At 33.7% G+C, this 21083-nt stretch overlaps 3 protein-coding genes and 1 long non-coding RNA gene across 10 annotated transcripts in view; 2 read left to right on the top strand and 2 right to left on the bottom strand.

Annotated features, from left to right (window-relative positions):
* Window positions 1–391: 391 nt before the first annotated feature.
* LOC143894861 (uncharacterized) lies at window positions 392–3938 on the bottom strand. The gene is made up of 2 exons (XM_077401506.1): window positions 3531–3938; window positions 392–3297 (listed from the first exon to the last, which is right to left on the bottom strand). Exons 1-2 carry the CDS (start codon window positions 3546–3548, stop codon window positions 2707–2709), a joined length of 609 nt encoding a protein of 202 aa, XP_077257632.1. The 5' UTR covers window positions 3549–3938; the 3' UTR covers window positions 392–2706.
* Window positions 3939–5313: 1375 nt separating this feature from the next.
* LOC143894872 (uncharacterized) lies at window positions 5314–6869 on the top strand. 3 transcript variants are annotated; one of them, XR_013256191.1, is made up of 5 exons: window positions 5314–5437; window positions 5531–5720; window positions 5834–6006; window positions 6100–6289; window positions 6381–6869. It is a non-coding gene; the product is annotated as an uncharacterized LOC143894872 (long non-coding RNA). The 3 variants fall into 3 exon arrangements; XR_013256193.1 differs by lacking the exon at window positions 5314–5437 and having other exon boundaries at window positions 5579–5720; XR_013256192.1 differs by lacking the exons at window positions 5834–6006; window positions 6100–6289.
* Window positions 5520–21083, bottom strand: part of LOC143894867 (uncharacterized) — a 38091-nt gene continuing 22527 nt past the window's right edge. Inside the window, exons 5-6 of one of the 5 annotated variants that reach the window (XM_077401519.1) lie at window positions 5832–5968; window positions 5520–5660 (exon numbers count right to left, since the gene is read on the bottom strand). In XM_077401519.1, the coding sequence (XP_077257645.1) occupies window positions 5644–5660; window positions 5832–5968 (154 nt within the window). In that variant the 3' untranslated portion in view covers window positions 5520–5643. Of the gene's footprint in view, window positions 5661–5774; window positions 5969–6117; window positions 6230–14693; window positions 15444–16226; window positions 20449–21083 lie in introns of those variants that run through there. The other 4 variants (XM_077401518.1, XM_077401524.1, XM_077401525.1 and 1 more) reach the window with 4 other exon arrangements.
* Window positions 8551–10670, top strand: LOC143894860 (uncharacterized). The gene is made up of 3 exons (XM_077401505.1): window positions 8551–9179; window positions 9405–9757; window positions 10008–10670. Exons 1-2 carry the CDS (start codon window positions 9040–9042, stop codon window positions 9733–9735), a joined length of 471 nt encoding a protein of 156 aa, XP_077257631.1. The 5' UTR covers window positions 8551–9039; the 3' UTR covers window positions 9736–9757; window positions 10008–10670.

The following is a 21083-nucleotide window of genomic DNA, read 5'->3' as shown; positions in this document are numbered from 1 at the left end:
GGTGAGTCATCCCGGTGAGTCATCCCGGTGGTATGCCAAGGTTAACTCCCCCCTTCCCCCCGCCCCGCAAAAAATCCGATATTTTTGTATAACCCGATATCCTTGTGTAACCCGATACCCCGCCCCTCCCTCCACCCCTCACCCCCCGCGAAATCCGATATCCTTGTGTAACCCGATACCCCTGTGTAACCTAATACCCCTGTGTAACTCAATACCCCCCCTCCCCCTTACCCCCCCGGGGAATCCTGATACCCTCCTCCCTCACCCCCTCACCCCCCCGCGTAATCCGATACCCCCCTCCCTCACCCCCTCACCCCCCCGCGTAATCCAATACCCCCCCTCCCTCATCCCCCCTCGGAGCTCCCGGCTTGGAACTCCCCTAGTTATACTACTATTGTCAACCTGTTTATCTGAAAAAGTTATGGGACGAGTTTAAAAAAGATATGTCCGAAGATTATATAAGACGATTTGGACTTATAATGGGAATAAAAAAAGCTTACAATTATATTGACAATTTGCTTCAAATAGAAGGATCTAATATTATTAATTTTTCTGAAATAGAACAAGAAACAAAGGAACAAGTAATAATAGACAATGAAGAACAGATTGAGGAGGATACATTGATAGGTATACGACAATATGAACAATTAAGTGTAGAACAAAAACAAATTGTTGATATTATTTTAGAAGCAACAATAAATAACAATAATACTTACAATAATACTTGTTTTTTATTGATGGTCCAGGTGGTACCGGTAAAACTTTTATTTATACAACATTGTATTATTTACTTAAAAGCAGAAAAAAAGTAGTAAGTACCATGGCATTTACTGGTATTGCTGCGACATTACTTCCAAATGGAAAAACAATACACAAAGTTTTTGGATTACCTGTACCTCTTTTCGCCGATTCTACATCGAACATTAAAGTTCAGTCTAAAGAAGCTGAAAATTTAAAACTTGTGGATGTTTTTATCGTAGATGAAGCTCCTATGGCACCACGTTATGTATTAGAAATAATGGATCGAACATTACGCGATATAATGCAAAATGATTTATATTTCGGTGGTAAAATCGTTCTTCTTGGTGGAGATTTTAGACAATTATTACCTATAAAACAAGGAGCTACGCATTGTGAAATTATAAATTTATCGATAAAATTTAGTACTCTATGGAAACAATTTAAAATATTTTTATTGACACAAAATATGAGAATTTTATCTCAAGAAAAAGAATTTGCACAATTTTTATTAAAATTAGGTAACGGATCTTTAAATGATCACTCGGATAATATTCATATTCCAGAAAAATGTGTAGCAAACGTTAACTCTGATATGATAAAAGATACGTATGGAGACATTATAACACATAAGCGATATAAAACTATGGCTAATCACGTTATATTATCTGCAAGAAATGTCGATGTTGATGAAATAAATGAAAAAGTAGTAAGTTTGTTGGATGAAAGAACAGAGAGAGTTTATACAAGTGTAGATACTCCTGAAACAACTGGAGATAATTAAGATATACATGAAATAATTTTGACAGAATATCTTAACTCTTTAAACCCAACGTGTCTCCCACCGCATGAATTACGTTTGAGAAAATACACTGTTGTCATACTTATTAGAAATCTTAGTATCAATGAAGGTTTATGCAATGGTACCAGATTATTAGTTCTAGATTTAGATAATAACTTATTGCGTTGCGAAATTTTGACAGGTAACAAGACTGGAGAAATTATCTTTCTTAATCGTATTACTTTATATTGCGAAAATGTATATCTATTCACTTTCAAAAGAAGACAATTTCCGGTGAAATTAGCATTTGCTATGACTATAAATAAATCGCAAGGTCAGACCTTTGACAAAATTGCAGTAGATCTTCGAAAAGATGTTTTTAATCATGGACAATTGTATGTTGCATTTTCGCGAGGTCGTTCTTGGGATTCGTTAAAAGTTTATTTAAATAATGATAATTTATCTAACAAAGTAAAAAATTATGTTTATAAAGAAATACTTAATTAATAAAACGTAATGAATAACAAATAAGTAATAATATATGACAAATTAATGCAAAAAATGGCAGAGTAAATAAAAATCCAAATAATAAATAATTATAAAATTAAATATAACTTTATAATTTTTATACATATATGTATATATATAATTTTTCTAATTTCTTCTCAGATTAAATTTGAAGATAGTTCTCGTATCTAGAAATATATATCAAATAAGTCTTAACAAAGTTTTAACTTTTGAATTGAAAATATTCTTAGTATGATAAAAGAAATACTTTATGTCGTATTTAATTATTAGTGAAAACATATAAATAGTAGTAGTAGTAGTAGTAGTAGTAGTATCAATTTATTGCATATCCCCGTAGGGTTTACAAGGCGTTTTTCTGAGGAACGTACCCAAACCTCTTACATTTACTCTTTCTTTCCCCCATGCCTGGCCATTTGCGACCTTACAGAACATTTACCCACCCTCTCCGTAATTCTTTTCACCCCTTTTCTTCTTCCTTCACTTCCGCTGCGACTCCGTCCTTCAGCCTCCTTCCTTCCCGTCCCGCTCTTCTTTATTTGTCCTTGGCCTACTCTCTCTTCTTGCCTGTCTCCTCGTCTTCTGAGGAGGTCGTGTGGAGCTTCTCCTCCATCCTACTTGCTATTTCCTCTTCCTCCGATCTCCCTGTACTCCTGTGCGCCTCACCTCTCCCTTCCGCTCTCTCTTCTCTCTCCTCTCTCTCTATCTCTTCTTTCCACCGACTTATCTTCATGAATGTTTACCCCTATGCTGTTCCCTGCCTTTCTCCTCACCTCCAACACCCGCCACTTCTCCTCTTCATCTCTCAGTTTCACCAATATCGTCAGCCACATTCCTCTTTGCCCTACAACTATCACCTCTCTTACCATCACCCTCACCCTCAACCCTTCCGTGAAAAGTTCCTTCACTTTCTCCCAATTTGACTCTTTACCTCCCCATTTCTCTTTCTCTACCCTTATAATTACATTCCTCTTTCTTAATTCGTCCTCGTTCTTTTCACTCTCCTTTGCCCACCATATCTTCTTTCCCGCCCCACTCTCCACGCTATCCTCCCTCTTTCTTTTGCCTCCACCTTGCTCCAATCTTTCTACCTTTCTCTTTAATCTCCTCATTTTCTCCTCCATCTCCTTCATCCTCTCGTCCTTTTTTCCATCCTCCTCTTTCCTGTCATTCCACACCTTTCTTACTTTTCTTCCACGACCCTTTCGACTGCCTCTGCAATTGCTCTCCTCTCTCGCTCCATCCTGAGTAATCTGTAACATGCACTTTAATTACTCCTTTCTCCTTTTCTCTAGGTTAACTTAACCCGTGCCAGTACTTCCTCTCCTCTCCCTTCCTCTGCCTCTTTCTCACACCCTCCTCTCTCCCTCTGATCTATCGTGCTTACCTCTTTCGCTTCCACCTTAACCTTCTGCCCTTTCACTATCAAATCTTTCTATGCTCTCCGCTTGCTTTTCTCTACTGTTCTACTCTCCTTACGACCTACCTTCTCTATTACCACCATGTGCGTTTCCTTCCTCTTCACTTCGATCCATCGAATCCCTCCTTCGATCTCTCGATCTCCACGTCTGTCCGTCGATCCCGTTGCAAACCCGCCTTTCTCTCTATTGCCGCCCTCTCCACTCAGTCCTACCAACCTTTGCTATCAGTCGCCCGTCATCTCGGTGCCCAGCGCCGCCTCGGCCTTCTCCTCAGCGCCATCTTGTCCCATGACTTGCTTCTTGCCATCTTTTCCCTCTCGTCCCTGCCTCTTCACCCTTCCTCTCCCGGCCTCTCCGTCTCCTAACCTCAAAATGATCCACTACCTTTCTTCCCTCACCATTCCCTGCTCACGTCGTTCTCACACTCTCCTCCATCTCCTCCACCTCCTCCACATCTCCTCCACCGCTTCCGCTACTTTTCTTCCGTTTCCACACCCTTATCTCCTCTCACCGTCTCACAAACTCTCCCGTCTGTTCACTCCCTCATGTAGAGTGTATAAAAATCTGTATTCTTTTCGAAAACATATAAATAAGAAAATGCTATTTCCAAAAAAAATAATACAAGGAAGAAAAAAATATAAAAAATATAAAAAATATAAATTTATAATAATAAATCAATTTTAAATTTGATTAAAATTGGTTCTGATTTAAATTAAAATTAACTTAAATTTTTTTGAAATTGATTTTGATTTTTTAAATTGACTCTTTAATCTAAATGATTTTATTGAAATAGATTTTAAATTTGAATTATTTAATTAAAATTAACTTTTATTTAGATATTAAAGTAAAATTAGTTTTGTTTAGATTATTATTAGATTAAAATTGATTTTAATTTTAATTATTGAATTTAATTTAACTTTAATTTTGACTTGGATTGAAGCTAATCTTAACTTGAATTGAAATCGGCTTTGACGTGAATTATTCTGTTTAATTTGGATTAAAATTAACTTTTAATTTAAGTAGAAGTTAATTTTCATTAAGATTATTGGATGAAAATTTAATTTGACTTGGATTAATTAATTTAATTAAAAATGGCAATAATTTGAATTATTAAATTAAAATTAATTTTAATTTGGATTGTTTATAGCTTAATGTTAGCTTTGACTTAGATTATTAATTATTGTATTAAAATTTTTAACTTGGATTAATTTAATTGACATTAACTTTGACTCGAATTATTACATTGAAATTGATTTTAATTTAAATTAATTTAATTGATATTGACTTTAATTTAAATTATTATATTGAAATTAGTTTTAATTTAAATTATTGAAGTAAAAATAATCTTGATTTGATAGAAATTGATTTTGACTTAGATTATTAAATTAAAATTAGTTTTGACTTGAATTATTGGAACTTTTGTTCGAATTATTAAATTGAATTTAACTTTAACTTACTTAGATTGTTAGATTAAAATCATCTTTGACTTATATTTTTACGTTAAAATTTGCTTTAATTTGAATTATTAAATAAAAATTAATTATTCAAATTATTAGACTGATCAGAGTGGACACGCATAGATTTTCACAGGAGTGTCAATACCTTTTTAATAAGGATAGTGATCTGCAATATATATTGACTGCAGGGAAGATTAATCCGCATAATTCTTAAACCTACGGACCCAAGTCCACCACTGTGGACACACACAATGACATATTACACACATACATAAATACACAATTGGGGATTGGGGATTGAGGATTGGGGATTGAGGATTGGGGATTGAGGATTGGGGATTGAGAATTGGGGATTGGGAAAGAGTATTGTTTTAAACATCTCTTTTTTCTTGATTACATCTTGTAATCAAAATTTTCATAACATCCGTTATGAAAATGTTGGTATGGCTTGGTGTTTGGAAATGATAAACAGCAAATCTACAGAAAGAATCAACGCGTCTCACTATTGTGTACAGGTAAATATTATATTGTGTGAAATACATATAGTGAAATACGTTATCATAATTGTAATTCAGTAATTAAGAATTTATTTTACATTTCGGTTTCAGAATATATTGTACACTTACAGAGATAAGAATAATAAGTCTGACACAAAACTGAATAAGACTTTATGCGAGGCGCATAAGAAAGAAATTGACACGATTCTGTCATGTTTGTTGAATCAGCTTGCCTTGGTGTCTGAAAGTGATGAATAACACATCTACAGAAAGAGTCAACGTGTTTTATTATTGTGTACAGGTAAATATTATATCGAGCGAGGTACATGTAGCAAAATATGTTATCATAATTGTATTTCAATAATTAAGGATTTATTTTACATTTCGGTTTCAAAATATATTATATACTTACAGAGATAAGAATAATAAGCCTGACACAAAACTGAATAAGACTTTATGCGAGGCGCATAAGAAAGAATTAATTGATACGATTCTGTCATGTTTGTTAAATTGGCTTGCTTTGGTGTCTGGAAATTATGAACAGCACGTCTACAAAGAAAGTCAACGTGTCTCACTATTGTGTACAGGTAAATATTATATCGAGCGAAATACATGTAGCAAAATGTTATCACACGCACATATTTCAATAATTTAAAATTTATTTTATATTTCAATTTCAGAATATATTGTACACTTACAGAGGCAAGAATAATAAGCCTGATTCAAAACCGGATGAGAATTTATGCGAGGCGCATAAGAAAGAAATTGACACGATTCTGTCATGTTTGTTGAATCAGCTTGCCTTGGTGTCTGAAAGTGATGAATAACACATCTACAGAAAGAGTCAACGTGTTTTATTGTTGTGTACAGGTAAATATTATATCGAGCGATACATGTAGCGGAATACGTTGTCATATACGTATTTCAGTAATTAAAAATTTATTTTATATTTTGGTTTTAGAATATATTGTACACTTATAGAGGCATGAATAATAAGTCTGATTCTCAAAACCGGATGAGGCTTTATGCGAAGCGCATAAAAAAGAAATTGATACGATACAGAAAATTTGGAAACACGAATGAATACTGCCGTATATGTTAACATATGAAATGATATATAACATGTAAATGTATTTAATAAATATGTATATATCGCTGTGTGTGTATAAACAATAAATGTAAATTTACAAAAATTATATTATTTTTGCATTATTAATTTTAATTGAACTTTACTACAAATATAAAATTTTTAACGACAAATAATAAATTAAACTATTTTTTTTATAATTTCCACTTTAATTTTATAATTTATAAAAGTTATTTCAGATATAATTAGCATTCGAGCAATTCATCGAAACATTGCTATTCAGTAATCGCACTTGTATATATAATATTTTATTGTGCTTCTCTCTCTCTCTCTCTCTCTCTCTCTCTCTCTCTCTCTCTCTCTCTCTCTCTCTCTCTCTCTCTCTCTCTCTCTCTCTCTCTCTCTCTCTACCTAGGCTATTCCTAATAAGAGTAAATAATGTATACAGTTATTTTGTACTGTCTTAAGTTGTAGCGTCAGAATAAGCGAGATAACATAATAGAAATCATGTAAGATAAATAAAAATAGAAATATTTCTCAAGTAAACAACACTATTTAAAAATAAATATAATATAATTTAATTATTTCCTTGAAATATAAAAGGAAAGTTCTTTTTATGTATTTTACAAGTTTGTATTGTTAAATACAAATGTTATGTTATTAATAGATATATATTAAAATTTAATATATTTAACAAAAATGTTTATTCTATATTTTTCCGTTTCTGACGTCATGATGTAAGAATGTAGTGATCAATAGACAAAAGTTATTCATTATTACTATTAAGTCACAGCTTTTAACATAAATCATTGTAAATATACATGCCATTTTAAATAAAAAAATATTATAATTTTTAGAAATTATTTGTATTTAATTGTACATCTATATTATTAAATGTAAATATTATTTTTATATGAACCAAAAGGAATATAAGATGTATAATAAAAATACTTACGTAATTTTATTATATGATGTTCCACTTGATTAATATTATTGTTCCATGTTAAAATTTAAACCCGTTTTCCATTACCATTACTTTAAAAAAATTTTTAAATTTTATATTGTTGCTTATCTCTTACATAATGAGGAACTTCTATACCGTTAATGTACCTACTATCTCATTATAAAAGTAATAAAGTAATTAAGAATATTTAAGTTACAGTTATAGTTATAGTAAGTGTTATAGAAAATATTTTCTTTATAGACTAATTATAATTTTATAAATATGTTTTGAGATAAGTTCGATAATTGTACAAAAATTGAGAAACGTTTCATTTAAAATTATATCTATAAAAAAAAGAAAAAAAATAATTTAATATTTTTTTTCGTAAAACTAATTTATTTTATTAATGTAAACTAATTTTATATTTTACATTAAAAGTACATGTTTTTTTTAATTAGGATATATACTTAGAAATATTTTTCTTAATAAAAATATAAAAAAACCTAAATATTATAAAAGTAAATAATGTTTCTGATATAAAGAGTAATTTTGGAGTAATTTTCAATATTTACAATAAAATAATAATATTTTATGTCATTCTTTATTATTTAAATGTACATATATATGTAATACAATATTTAATGTGTAATATATAATTGAATAATACAAATAATGTTTCTTTTCTAAAAAAAGGCATGTTAAATCAATACTCGCATCTCTCGAAGTCTTCTCGAAAGTCTCGAATTGCTTTGTTGGCTCTTTTCCGCGATGTTGATTGGTTTTCTTACGGCGATTACAGCTAACATCGCGGAGAACGAGTATTTGGTATTTTGACAAACGTGAGTCGAGAGGTTATTCAATTTCACGTCGCAAAATAATAACGTTGAATTAAAAAATAGTTATTTTTACGATTTGCTCGAAATTATTATATGTATCTATAGAGCGTCAAATCAGCTTTTTGCTTAATTAACATAGTTACAATTTCAGAATGTAACTGTAGTGGATGCAGAGAATGTGGAGGAGACTCTGAGAAAAATACTCGAAGGAGAAGCCAGGAGATCGATTGTGAAAGGCACAATGTATGCAGTATCACATTTGGGTGCTGCTGTGATCACTATCCACGTTTCAAACGCGAGCCTGATAAAATCGCAAGTTGTTGTAGCGACAGCAAAAGTAATAATAAATTCGATATCTTTAAAAATAAATCTTGAAAATTCCCATATTTTAAATATTCTTGCACGATAATTTTGAGATTACTAGGAAGAACTTTTTGTACTTTTTTTAAATTAAGATATTAATACGTCTAGAATGTTATGTTTAAACATTTTAGATGGATATAACATATTTAAATATAGAACCATTATTTGACATGTATAAATACAAGTTTCAAATATTTAAAATATTTGGAATAAAATATTCACGATAAGTTTGACTAGATTTTCAAAAAAAAATTGTCTCGATTGAAAGACACCTCGAAAGAAAAATTACAAATTTGTTTTTACGGATCGATGTTAGATACATATCGTAGAGATGGCTGGAACTGGTACGGTGGGAAAATCGAGCTGCTAGAAAACAGCAGCCGACTTAGGTATGGCGATTTTAATGAAAATACAGCTGGAACAATATTTCCTGCATCTTAGGAAACCAAGTATGTGCACATACAGCGTTGTTCGCTCAAATAATTTGCTGAAGCTACTGAAAGACAATCTCACTGTCACATCCGTCATTCGGTAATCATATAATAAATATAAATCTGAAATTAAAATAGCACATATTTTCTCACTTTAATCTAGACTCTTTATCTTTTTTCCAAATAATAAATATAAACTCTACTTTTTAATATATACAATTAAAATTTCAATGTTTTCTATTAAATTTCTCACTTGATCTAAAATTACATATTTATATAACATTTCGCTTGTGAGTAATTAAAAGCCAGATTTTTTATGCGTTAGTTTTGTATCTCATGTACACATTACGAGGGAAGATCTCGACGTCACTTTGTCGACCATGCGACTGACCGCTAAAATTGCAAAACTGAAACCGATCAGGACAATGCGGCACATTCAGCCCCGGACAGAGCTGATCGTGCAACAGCTACGGGAACAAGTAAACACATTGAAGAAGGAGCTGGAGTTGAACGATATGTTTTTACATCAGGAGGCATTGCCAAACATCTCGAAATCCAGGCTCGAGCAAATCAGTCGAGACGTCATGAACTTTCTGCAGGGTTTTATTTCGGAATTAACGCTCTTCAACGTTACCTATAGGCACGAGTATTGGTGAACGTCGTCAAACAATTATACAAGTTCGTTTTCTTGATATTTTAATCAGATTTTTTATTCAAACTTGCGTGTTTTAATTAATTTTAAAAATTATTTAAAATTAACTGTAGAATGTGTCCTTTTTTGCAATTATTCCGTGTATTTGTGACATATAATATGATTCTTTTCATCGCATGTTTTTCGTAATTGGCAAACGATAAAAAGAAATTAATATAATAATCGTGAATACGTTATAAAATTTTACGATAGAAGATTTTTCTCTGATTATTTTAGATTGCGCGCGAAAGAAATCGAAGCAGAAAAGTTGAAAGAAACATACAACAACGTGATACCTATGCTGTCGCAATCAGATGCTGCTTTGACCTCATTGTCATTAATTTAACTATGTCATAACGGTATATATTAATTTTATCGATGTAATTTGCAATCGTACCATGTCTATATACATTTTATTAATTTTCTCTTCATTTTTACGCTGCTTCTTACTTATGTTCTTGCTTATGTTAATACAGATGAGATTGATGGTCAAATAAAATTATTTATTTATTTATTCGTATTGTATTGTTAATCATTAGTATTATATATTATTTAAATAATATATAAAAATCCAATGCAAGTGTTTATAACAGCAAATGTATTCATTTCTGTACAAAACACATGTATCATGTTCATCCTTTACAGAGAAATTAACAAATATAGGGGTATATTAAAATTAATGTGTGTGTGAGCGGTAGTGTATATAAAGAAGTTAACTAATATATAAATTTAAATATATTAGTTAAGAGATGGAGAGATAGGAGGAAGGAAGAGCAGGGAGAAGAGAAAGAGGAAGGAAAGTGGGAGATAGGAAAAAGAAATAAAGCAATGGAAGCGAAGATAAGAGAGCTAGAAAGGTGGAGAGAGTTAGAAGAGAGAGAGACAGAAGGAGGAACAATGTAGTAGTGAAAGGGGTGGAGGTAGAGGAGGGAAGGCGAAAGAAAGCGGTAGAGAAGCTATGGTTAGAGATGGGGATTATATCTTTATTATTTAATTACAACTAATATGTAAATACTTGGTGTTTGCTGGGTATATATGTATACATATAGATATAATTTTTTTTTATTAACAGTTCTGCGAACGCACTCCTTATATATCTCTTCTTGAAGTTTGCCTCGTGGCATGATTTACCGCTGTATCGCTTGTTTTAACTTAACTTCATAGCAAAGATTCAATTTTTAAAACATTGGAAGACATTTTCGCAAATTTCGTAAATAAGAAAGAAGGAAGAAAAGAGGAAAGAAAGGTTAATAAGAAAATAAAAGGAAGAATTATATTTTGATTATTTAATGTAAGTAATTTTTTTTTCTTATTACGGTATATAATATATATATATATCTATATCTATAAAGGAAGATGTCCTGACTGACTGACTGACTGACTGACTGACTGACTGACTGATTGACTGACTGACTGACTGACTCATCAACGCCCAGGCCAAACCCCTGAACCTAGAGACTTGAAATTTGGAGGGTGTATTCCTCTCATGACGTAAGCATCCACTAAGAAAGGATTTTTAGAAATTCCACCCCTAAGGGGGTGAAAAGAGGTAAAATGTGTTTTTTTCACGATTGTTTTGACTGACTGACTGACTGACTCATCAACGCCCAGCCCAAACCCCTGAACCGAATTTTTACCAAAAGTATATGAAATAGGGGTAGATATTTCCGGGGAGTGCCACTATGTGTATAGTTTTTTGTTATCGATTTTCTGGAAACCGATTTTTTTAATTTTTCCTATTTTTCGAAAAATAATTGATCAAATCTCAACAAATTATAGATCAAACAGGGATAGAATTTTCCGAGGAGTACTATGAAATGTATAATTTTTCTACTATGAAATGTATAATTTTTCGTTACCGATCTTTTGGAAGCCGGTATCAAAATTTTTTCAATTATTTTCCGAGGAGTACTGTGAAATGTATAATTTTTCGTTACCGATTTTTTGGAAGCCGGTATCGAAATTTTTTCAAATAATTTTTACCAAAAGTATGACTGTCCTGACTGACTGAAGAAATAAGGGGGTGAAAAGGGGTAAAATGTGTTTTCACGACTGTCCTGACTGACTGACTCATCAACGTCCAGAAAAAACTTTATTTTTTATGAAAATATTTTTTGATTTTAGAAAATGATCAATATGTCCAACATTAATTCCAGGAGAAAATATTTCAAAAAATTTAATATTTACACCAGAGTTCTGAGGAAAAAAAATTTAATATCAAAAGTTAAATAAATTAAATTTTATTTTATAAAAATATATCATTTCTTTAAAATCTTTTTAATTGAATATCTCGAATTTAATTAAGCAATGTATTCACTTATATAAATGGAAATAATTGATAACTCATTCTTCTGTTTTATATGTGGCATGCTTCAAATATATTTATCATCTTGCGAGGTTTGCCTCGAACACTACAAATTTAAAAAACTTAACGTAATCATTGCTGAAGAAAGTTCGAGAGAGAGAGAGAGAGAGAGAGAGAGAGAGAGAGAGAGAGAGAGAAGAGAGGGAGATAGTGTCTTTGTAAGGAGAAGAAGAAGACGAAAGGAAGGGAGAGAACAGAGTAAGTGGTAATATGTTTTGAAAGACAGGAAATTTATAAAAAAAACGTAATTAATGTTAGAGAGAGAAAAAGAGAGAGAGAGAGAGTGTGTGTGTGTGTTTGTGTGTATGTATGAACGTTTATTATAGCCTTTATATAGTTTTCTTTATTCTTTAAAGATATTGAGAGTCGAATTGGAAGGAAGGAAGAAGAAATAAATTATTCGAAAGTGAGATTGAAAGATAATTTTTTAAAGTAAAACTATTAGAGGAACTGTATTTTTTGAAGAAGAGAAAGACGAAGAGAAAAATTTTTTAAACAGGTAAAGTTATATACGTGGTAAATTTAAAAGATGAAAACTTAAATAATTTGGGACATTTTTATTAATGTTAACCATTAAAAAAGCATACATTTAATAAAGAGTAAAATATATTTATTTGAGATAGATTTGCATAATTAATAAAATTAATGAAAGAAAGAAAGAGAGAGAAAAATAAACAGAGAGAGAGAGAGAAAGAGTTATTACTTTTTTTTTTAAATTACTTTTTTAAAAATCTATATCTATAAAGCAAAGATATTTAACGGCAGGAAAAGGGCCAATAAATCTAAACCGATAAAATAAATATAACATATATTTTAAAATTTACTTTAAAGAAATCATAAATTATTATCTGTATTATTTTAAGCAATGAAACTGGATATAGATATAGATAGATTAATTTGTGAATTTCTATTCCTTTAATTATTATGTTTCAACATACTATATTTAATTCAGTAACTTACTATCATAACAACATAATATTGAAAATCATGTAATTATTACGTTTTAATAAGAAGGTTATTTTGTTGATACCTAGCCATTGCTGGTTGGTGCACCTAGAGGGTATTTCGTTTGTGAATTTTTATTTATGTAAATATTATGATTCAACATACTATATTTAATTATTAGAATTGTTGTCATAGCTTAACATAATATTTACATTCCTGAAATTATTATGTTTTAATAATCGTTATCTGTTTAATTTAGACAGACAGAAAAAGAAAGAGAGAAAGACAGAGAGAGAGAGAGAGAGAGAGAGAGAGAGAGAGAGAGAGAGAGAGGGAGAAAGAGAAAGAGAAAGAGAGAGAAGGAGAAAACTGTAAAGTATCTTTTACGTTAATTTCGTGTTTGCAGTTAATCAGGTAATTAGTTAGTTTCTAATAAAGAAGGAAAGGCAATAGTATTGATTTAGATTTATTGACCCTTTTCCTGCCGTTAAATATCTTTTCTTTATAGATATAGATTTAAGGAAAAATAATTTAATTTTTGAGAGCGCTTTTGTCACTTTTAATTATTTAATTTTTGAGAGCGCTTTGTCACTTTTAATTAAATCGGGATGGCAATCGATTTTTTAAATGTTAATGGGGAGATGGTACCTTACACTATTGTCCCCATTATAGGGGATGGAGCTTGCCTTTTCCGGGCCCTCTCCTATCTCATGTATAACACACAGTTAATGGCGAGGGATGTGCGTGAGATAATCGTGAGTCATGTGGTGGATAATTGGGAGGAATTTTCAATTATGTCCCACGACAGCTTGGGGAACAATTACAATAGTTCTAGCGAGTATCTCGATGAAATGTCGAAACCCTTTACTTATGGTGGTTTATGCGAGTTGGTGGCGGCTGGGCAACTTTTCGGGTTTGTTTTTGAGGTTTACCGTAATGGTAAGCTCTATGAGAGTTTCGGTGAGGAAGGTAACCCTGTTAGGAGAATACGTTTCACACAAGATATTTCTAAGGGACATTTTGATGCGTACGAACAACGTAAACCTGATGAAGAGAACAACAAACCGTCCTTCTCTCAGCCTGACTCAAACTCACACCTCTCAAAGCATATACTTATTCCTATTCCTAATGAGGCTCATGTAAAACGACGAAAGAGATACACTAATGTCAAAAGGAGGAAGCAACTTATAAATGCGTCCAAAAAATATGCACAGAATAACCCTGAGGTGCACAGAACAGCAGTGACTAGGTACCAACAAAAAAATCCAGAAATGCACAGAACAGCGGTGACTAGGTATCAACAAAAAAATCCAGAAATGCACAGAACAGCAGTGACTAGGTATCAACAAAAAAATCCAGAAATGCACAGAACAGCAGTGACTAGGTATCAACAAAAAAATCCAGAAATGCACAGAACAGCAGTGACTAGGTACCAACAAAAAAATCCAGAAATGCACAGAACAGCAGTGACTAGGTACCAACAAAAAAATCCAGAAATGCACAGAACAGCAGTGACTAGGTACCAACAAAAAAATCCAGAAATGCACAGAACAGCAGTGACTAGGTATCAACAAAAAAATCCAGAAATGCACAGAACAGCAGTGACTAGGTATCAACAAAAAAATCCAGAAATGCACAGAACAGCAGTGACTAGGTACCAACAAAAAAATCCAGAAATGCACAGAACAGCAGTGACTAGGTATCAACAAAAAAATCCAGAAATGCACAGAACAGCAGTGGGACAATGGGACAATACCTTGGAGGAAGCTGCATTATGTGATTCACCTTTAAAGCTGAGGGAGCTTTTCACAGTGATGTTGGCATTTTGCCAACTTTGTGAACCTCTGAGTCTTTGGGAAAAGTACAAAGACAGCTTCTCAGAGGATATTATGCGACAGGTAGAGAGAGAGTTGAAAGGTAGTGCGCAGAACATGATAGATGAGGTGTACAACAGATGCCTGGTAATGATTGAGGACGCAGTGATGTCTTTGGGAGGACAGGAGTTGGAACAATATGGCCTGCCTCAGCCAAAAAGGTTTGGAGAGGTATTGGGGAACAGAGACTATTTGAGGGAGACAAACTACGATGTAAATGCCTTGGAAGAAGTGGTATTGAATAACGAGGGTTTATTAACAGATGAGCAACTCGCTGTCTATCGGCAGGTTCTTAGTAGCGTAGAGTCAGGAGATGGTCAGGTATTTTTCTTAGATGCTCCAGGTGGTACTGGGAAAACCTTCCTCATCAACTTACTTCTGGCGAGAGTAAGGAGAGAACGTGGAATTGCCTTGGCTGTTGCATCGTCAGGTATCGCTGCTACTTTGTTGGAGGGAGGGAGGACCGCTCACGCTGCTTTTAAGCTTCCTCTGAATTTAATTCAAACAGAAATACCTCTGTGCAATATTTCAAAACAAAGTAACATGGCTAAAGTACTACGGGATTGTAAGCTCATTGTTTGGGATGAAAGTACCATGGCACATAAGGGGGGTTTTGAGGCATTGAGCACAACCCTCAAAGATATTAGGGGTAACGATGGAGTAATGGGGGGAGTGACCGTGCTGCTTGCTGGAGATTTCAGACAGACTTTGCCAGTAGTGCCAAGGGGAACTCGAGCAGACGAAGTTAAGGCGTGTGTAAAGAAATCACATTTGTGGTCCCTTATCAGGAAAATCTCTATCAGGAAAAACATGAGGGTACACTTGAAAGGTGATGTTTTTGCAGGGCAATTTTCAAAACTACTATTAAAAATTGGAGATGGAGAGTATCCTGAGACGGAAGGAAAAGTGATTATTCCTGCAAATCTAGGTTTAGTAGTAAAAAGCCTAGAGAGTCTTATTAATAAGATATACCCTGATATTGCGGATATCAAAGAAAAATCTATGGATTGGCTGTGCGAGCGTGCCATTCTGACCCCTAGGAATGATAAAGCTGGTGTCATTAATAACATTCTTCTTAAATCATTCGAGAAAGGAGAAATGAATTACAGATCTGTGGACTCGATGGTTGATACGGATGACGCGGTCAACTACCCAGTAGAGTTTCTTAACACAATGAACCCTCCTGGCTTACCAGCCCATAAGCTTTTTCTTAAAGTGGGGGCACCAGTGATGTTGTTGAGAAATTTGAATCCGCCAAAACTGATTGCTTCAGTTAGTCAGACAAGGATAGCACGGTACCCGTTCAACTATCTCACTCACACAGCTCGGATCGCTTGAGAACAGTGGAGTGCTCCTTCCAGTATGGTTATAGTTCAATGATCATTACTGCTAGACCGAGTAGAGGATCGAATAGGCGGGACAACCAGTAACAACGGTGGGGTGTTGTTAAATTATTTATTATATTGTACCAGTATATATCTCGTCATATTCAAGCTCTGAATTTGTTGGAAATCATAAATGCTGGTAATTATTATATCTCTTCATTAAATAACATGTTGGACACATAACATATAAGATTTTATATAATCCTTTTTTATCACAATGGCCTAGTTTACACCAATCACTTAATACGCATATTAAATAGTAAATAACTAGTAAATTAGTTTGATTATTAATTAATCAGTTAAAATATATTATTTGATACGAGTATCAAGAAATCGGTGTAAACTAAGCCAATAACTGGTCAAATTGGACGTTAATTTTGTTACATTCCCAGATACAAAATCCAAAATCGCGTCATAAGACATTTTAATTTTAGTGTTGTCTGGGTTGTTATATCTTGTCACTAATACATGCTGGAATGTCAGTATTGTTATGTACATTTCATAGAAATATAAATTATATCAAAAGCAGCATATATACATTGACAGATTTTCATATGCAACTATAATGATGTTCAGTATATGTAGATATATGTATAAATATATCTATAAAGTTTTATTTTTTAATAATGAATACTGCGATTAGTAACATTAAGCTTGTGTGCGTTAGTACTATATATAAGACAATTTTATTACAGAAGTGATGATATATAATGGCAAGTATTAATTTAAGTCTATAATGTGTGGTATTATTTCTTTTTTATCATTCACTTACAAATAAGCAGCCTATGCATTGATAGATTTTTATATAATTATTAATGAATATTTTCAATATGTAACTTATACAATTGGCGTTTTGAAAGGACGTACCCAACCCTGTACATTACTCGTGGTTCCTATCCTGACCTGACCTCGCTTTCTCGCTCTCTCGCTCGCTTGCTTATACGCTTAACGCTTAACGCTTCTTTACGTTTATACGCTTATTCGCTGTTATATCTATCTTATCTTTAAAATTGGATTTTTGGTTCCTTCACATCCTTCCATTTATAACGTACGTTCTCTCATACATTTTATTCATACCGTTTTCTCATCCACCACTTCCATTCTCCTCCCTCCCTCTTGTCTTATTTCCTCTATCGCTTTCATCCATTCCTCTCCCTCTCCCCTTTCTTCCAGTAACGTCCCTACCACTTCTTGCCTCCCCTTTCCATCCCACTTTTCCCATCTCCTACACTCTTCCCGTATATGTTCTTATGTTTCCTCTTTCCTCCCACACATCCTACACCTTCTATTCTCCTCTTTTTCTCAATATAGTCCTTCCCTAACTTCATTACCGAGTCTAAACCTTGCAATCCTACTCCACCTTGTTTTCTCTCAGTCCTTTTTTAAGTATTCCGGAATCCCCTCCTTCCTTATAAACTTATACCACCGGTTGTATTTCGAGTCTGCGATCCTTTCTTGCTTTTGTATCAATTTCTCTCTGTTCTCCAAACTTTCAACTTCCAATTCTTCCTCCTTTTCAACTCTCACCCCCAACTCTTCTAGGTAATTCTTTCTTTCTTGCTCCCACCTTCCAATTATCTTCCCCTTTTTCCATCTCTCTTTCATTTCTTTTAGACATTTCCTCGCTATTCCCCTTCCATTGCCCTCTTCTAGCTTCTTTTCAAATTTTCATGCTCTTCTACTTGCTCTGCCTCTCATCTTCTCCCTCTGCGCTTGAGAGGATCCTATCCTGGAGCGCGTAATAAATGGTGATACTATCTATCTATCTATCTCCACTTCATCTCTCATCATATATCCAGGTGTCCCCCAATTTAGCCCAAATATCCATTAGAGATATCTTTCTTGTATACCTTCTACCTTCTTCCTTTCTTTCCATCCCCATATTTCTGCCCCGTATCCAATCACTGTCCATATTAAAATGTCGTATATAACCAGATCCTTTTTTTCCAATCCTTTTTCTACATTTTTTTTGCTATCCCCCAAACTTCCCTCATTACCTTCGCCGCCTTCCTTCTTTCTCTTTCTAATGTGCGCTTTTTGTCTCCCATTTTTCTTCAATGTGTATCCAAGTTATTTGAATTCCTTAAGTGCCTCTAATTTCTTTTTTTTTCATCTCCAATCATACTTTCTCTTCCTTCCTTCGCTTCCTCCGTCCTTTCTGAATCTCATTATTTTTGTTTTCTCTATACTCAATGTTAATCCCTTCCTGTCCAGGTATCCCTCTAGCTTGTTTATCATCGATCTCATGTCTTGTTCCTCCTCCGCCATCAGCTCTACATCATCCGCATACATTAATGTATATATCTTCTCCCCTCTCAGTTTCACACCTCCCCATCCGCCCTTCTTCATACCCAAGACAAACAAAAAATAAAAAAAGTCAAAATAACGTCAAAATGATGAAAAAATGATTGCAAACAGTCATTTTTTGTATCATGACAAAAAATTGATTAAATTATGATTTTAAAATTTAATATATTATTTTAAATGTTTTGCAATAATTTACACTTAGATTGTTTCCGATATTCATAATTGCACATTAGTACTTGAACTTTATATTATACGCATATAAAATCTTTTTTTTTAATAAAAATGACACCATCATGAGATAAGAATATTACTTTTCGTGATGCCGAACATTTTGCAGCGTGTGCGCACTATTTTTGCGCAGCTCTTGGGTGCGATCTTGTATCTTTTTCACTTCAGCACAGCGGCGCGGCAGGTCCACGTGAGTCGTTATAACGCAGCTCTACGCGCTGCTGCGCGCTACATTAGTTCACGTTGGTGTTCTATACAGTATATTGAAGTTACAATTTCGTGCTGGAAAAAATTCCAGCAAAGCTTTTGTTTGCTATTTATAGTAAGTAGATATTTATTCCGTTCAAGTCATGACCGTTCCATAGGTTATGTACATTATGATTTTCCTTAGATCGATTTAGGCTGCGTTCCGATATACACTGCCAGTACTGAAAATCTACCGTTCACGTTACGTATATTATAGATTTTCAGTACTGGCAGTGAATTTCGGAATGCAGCCTTAGTCACATGAAAATATTTGTCACGAGGTTATATTGTAGACGTAATAGACGTTGGGCATTGCAATTTAAAATATTCTGAGAACAGTCAAAGTAAAGAAAAGAACTGCATATATCATCGTGATTGCAGTAGATTCGTGTGGATATTATCATAAAACCGGTGAGTTTATTTCTTGAAAGCAGTATTAAATCACTTATGATAAATGTTTAGATTAAATTAAGGCTTTTAGTTTTTTAAGAAATGTATATTCGCACTCATTAATATTCCTATGATATTATAAAATTGTGAAAAAAGCGTTTTCGATTGTAGAATGATGTGTTCAGGGTTATAAAACTTATTATATTGTTACATAAATATAATAATTATTAAGAATGCCTAAACATTCTTGCGTCACAGTAAAGTTTTATTTTATGCTAGCAAGTTAATAGACCAATTAATTCTGGTTGGCGCTCGTTTGCACATAATTGTAAGATAGTAGTTAGTCGCACATGTATAATATTGATATGGTTGATTTGCGTTTGATACTTGTTGTATATTAGTCAGTAAGCTCATAATCGTAAAATTACCGTCGGTTTGAGACTCGCGCAAAACGTTGGCGGACCGCGACAGGTGTCAATACTCGCGCGACTCACCCGACTCGTGCTGCCCGCCCACGGGTGGCAGGCCCAATTATTGGGACAATAGTACTCGTTCGCGCCGTACTTCCAGGAGCGCGAGCCGAGAGAGTTCCGGAGCACGGACACTCCGGTAAGAACCGCCGACAAGATAAAACGGAGTATCAGCCACATCGAGTGCTCGAAGATATCGTTAGAACGGCATTTGCCTACTTGCCCGTTTTGTGTTGCTTGCTGCTCGCCTGCTTGCTTGCTCGCTACCTTATCTGCCTGCACGCCTCCCGCTTGCGATCAAGGAGGATTCGCCACCCGAGAGGACAGACGAGCTCGTCCGAGAGACCATCCCAGGAGGGCGCCGGGCTGCGATACGGTGAGTCGTTTCGCTTGATTTATCCCGCTTTACTTGCATTTAATTTCGCTTGCATTCGTGAGGGGATTGCCCCTTTGGTCCTTCGAACCACCCTAATACAGGCCAATCGCAAATCCGGGGACCAATTAATACCCCCCCGAGCAAATTCTTTGATAAATCTTTTATTTGTACAAGACTGTTTATAATACAACATATATATACGTGCCTTAGATATTCAATTTTCTTATGAATCTTGTGTTTAATGATTAACATATTAATATCTTAAATTTTCTAGCCGCTGAATCTTTGCAAGAAAAAAGTTCTTCGAAAATATAAGATCAAAGCAGAAAATCGCATTTATCAGGCTTTTATTCGTTCAAAAGCAGAAAATATTGTGCATCAGAACCTCCAACTCTGTATAGATCAAAAACTTGAATGTAGTCATTCTTCCAATGATAGCATTGCTACCCTTCCAGAACAATGTTTTATAAATGTCAATGATAATGTGACTACTGCTAATATAGAATTAGAACATGTTTGCAGTCCTGATAGAGATGACAGTCCTGATAAGAATAGCAGTCATACAAATATTAATTGCAATGAATTAGAAAATAACATCACAACTCTTACTTTTCAAAATAAAGAAGAAACCGAGTTATATATTTTGACAGAACTTAAGAAATGGGGACTTCATAATGTTTCCAAAAAAAAGTAGATGGTATCTTGAAAATATTGAAGCCTATTTTTC

Source organism: Temnothorax americanus, unplaced genomic scaffold, assembly GCF_048541705.1.
Source record: "Temnothorax americanus isolate GAGA-0224 unplaced genomic scaffold, ASM4854170v1 Scaffold145, whole genome shotgun sequence".
NCBI lineage: Eukaryota > Metazoa > Arthropoda > Insecta > Hymenoptera > Formicidae > Temnothorax > Temnothorax americanus.
Note: the sequence above shows the minus strand (reverse complement) of the source record. Positions and strands in the feature narration are given on the sequence as shown.

Excerpts from the sequence above, each read along its gene's own strand:
- LOC143894860 (XM_077401505.1), top strand. The coding sequence starts at position 9,040 with ATGGCGATTTTAATGAAAATACAGCTGGAACAATATTTCCTGCATCTT. Across the intron at positions 9,180-9,404 it reads ACTGTCACATCCGTCATTCG|TTTTGTATCTCATGTACACA; the intron begins GTAATCATATAA and ends TTTATGCGTTAG.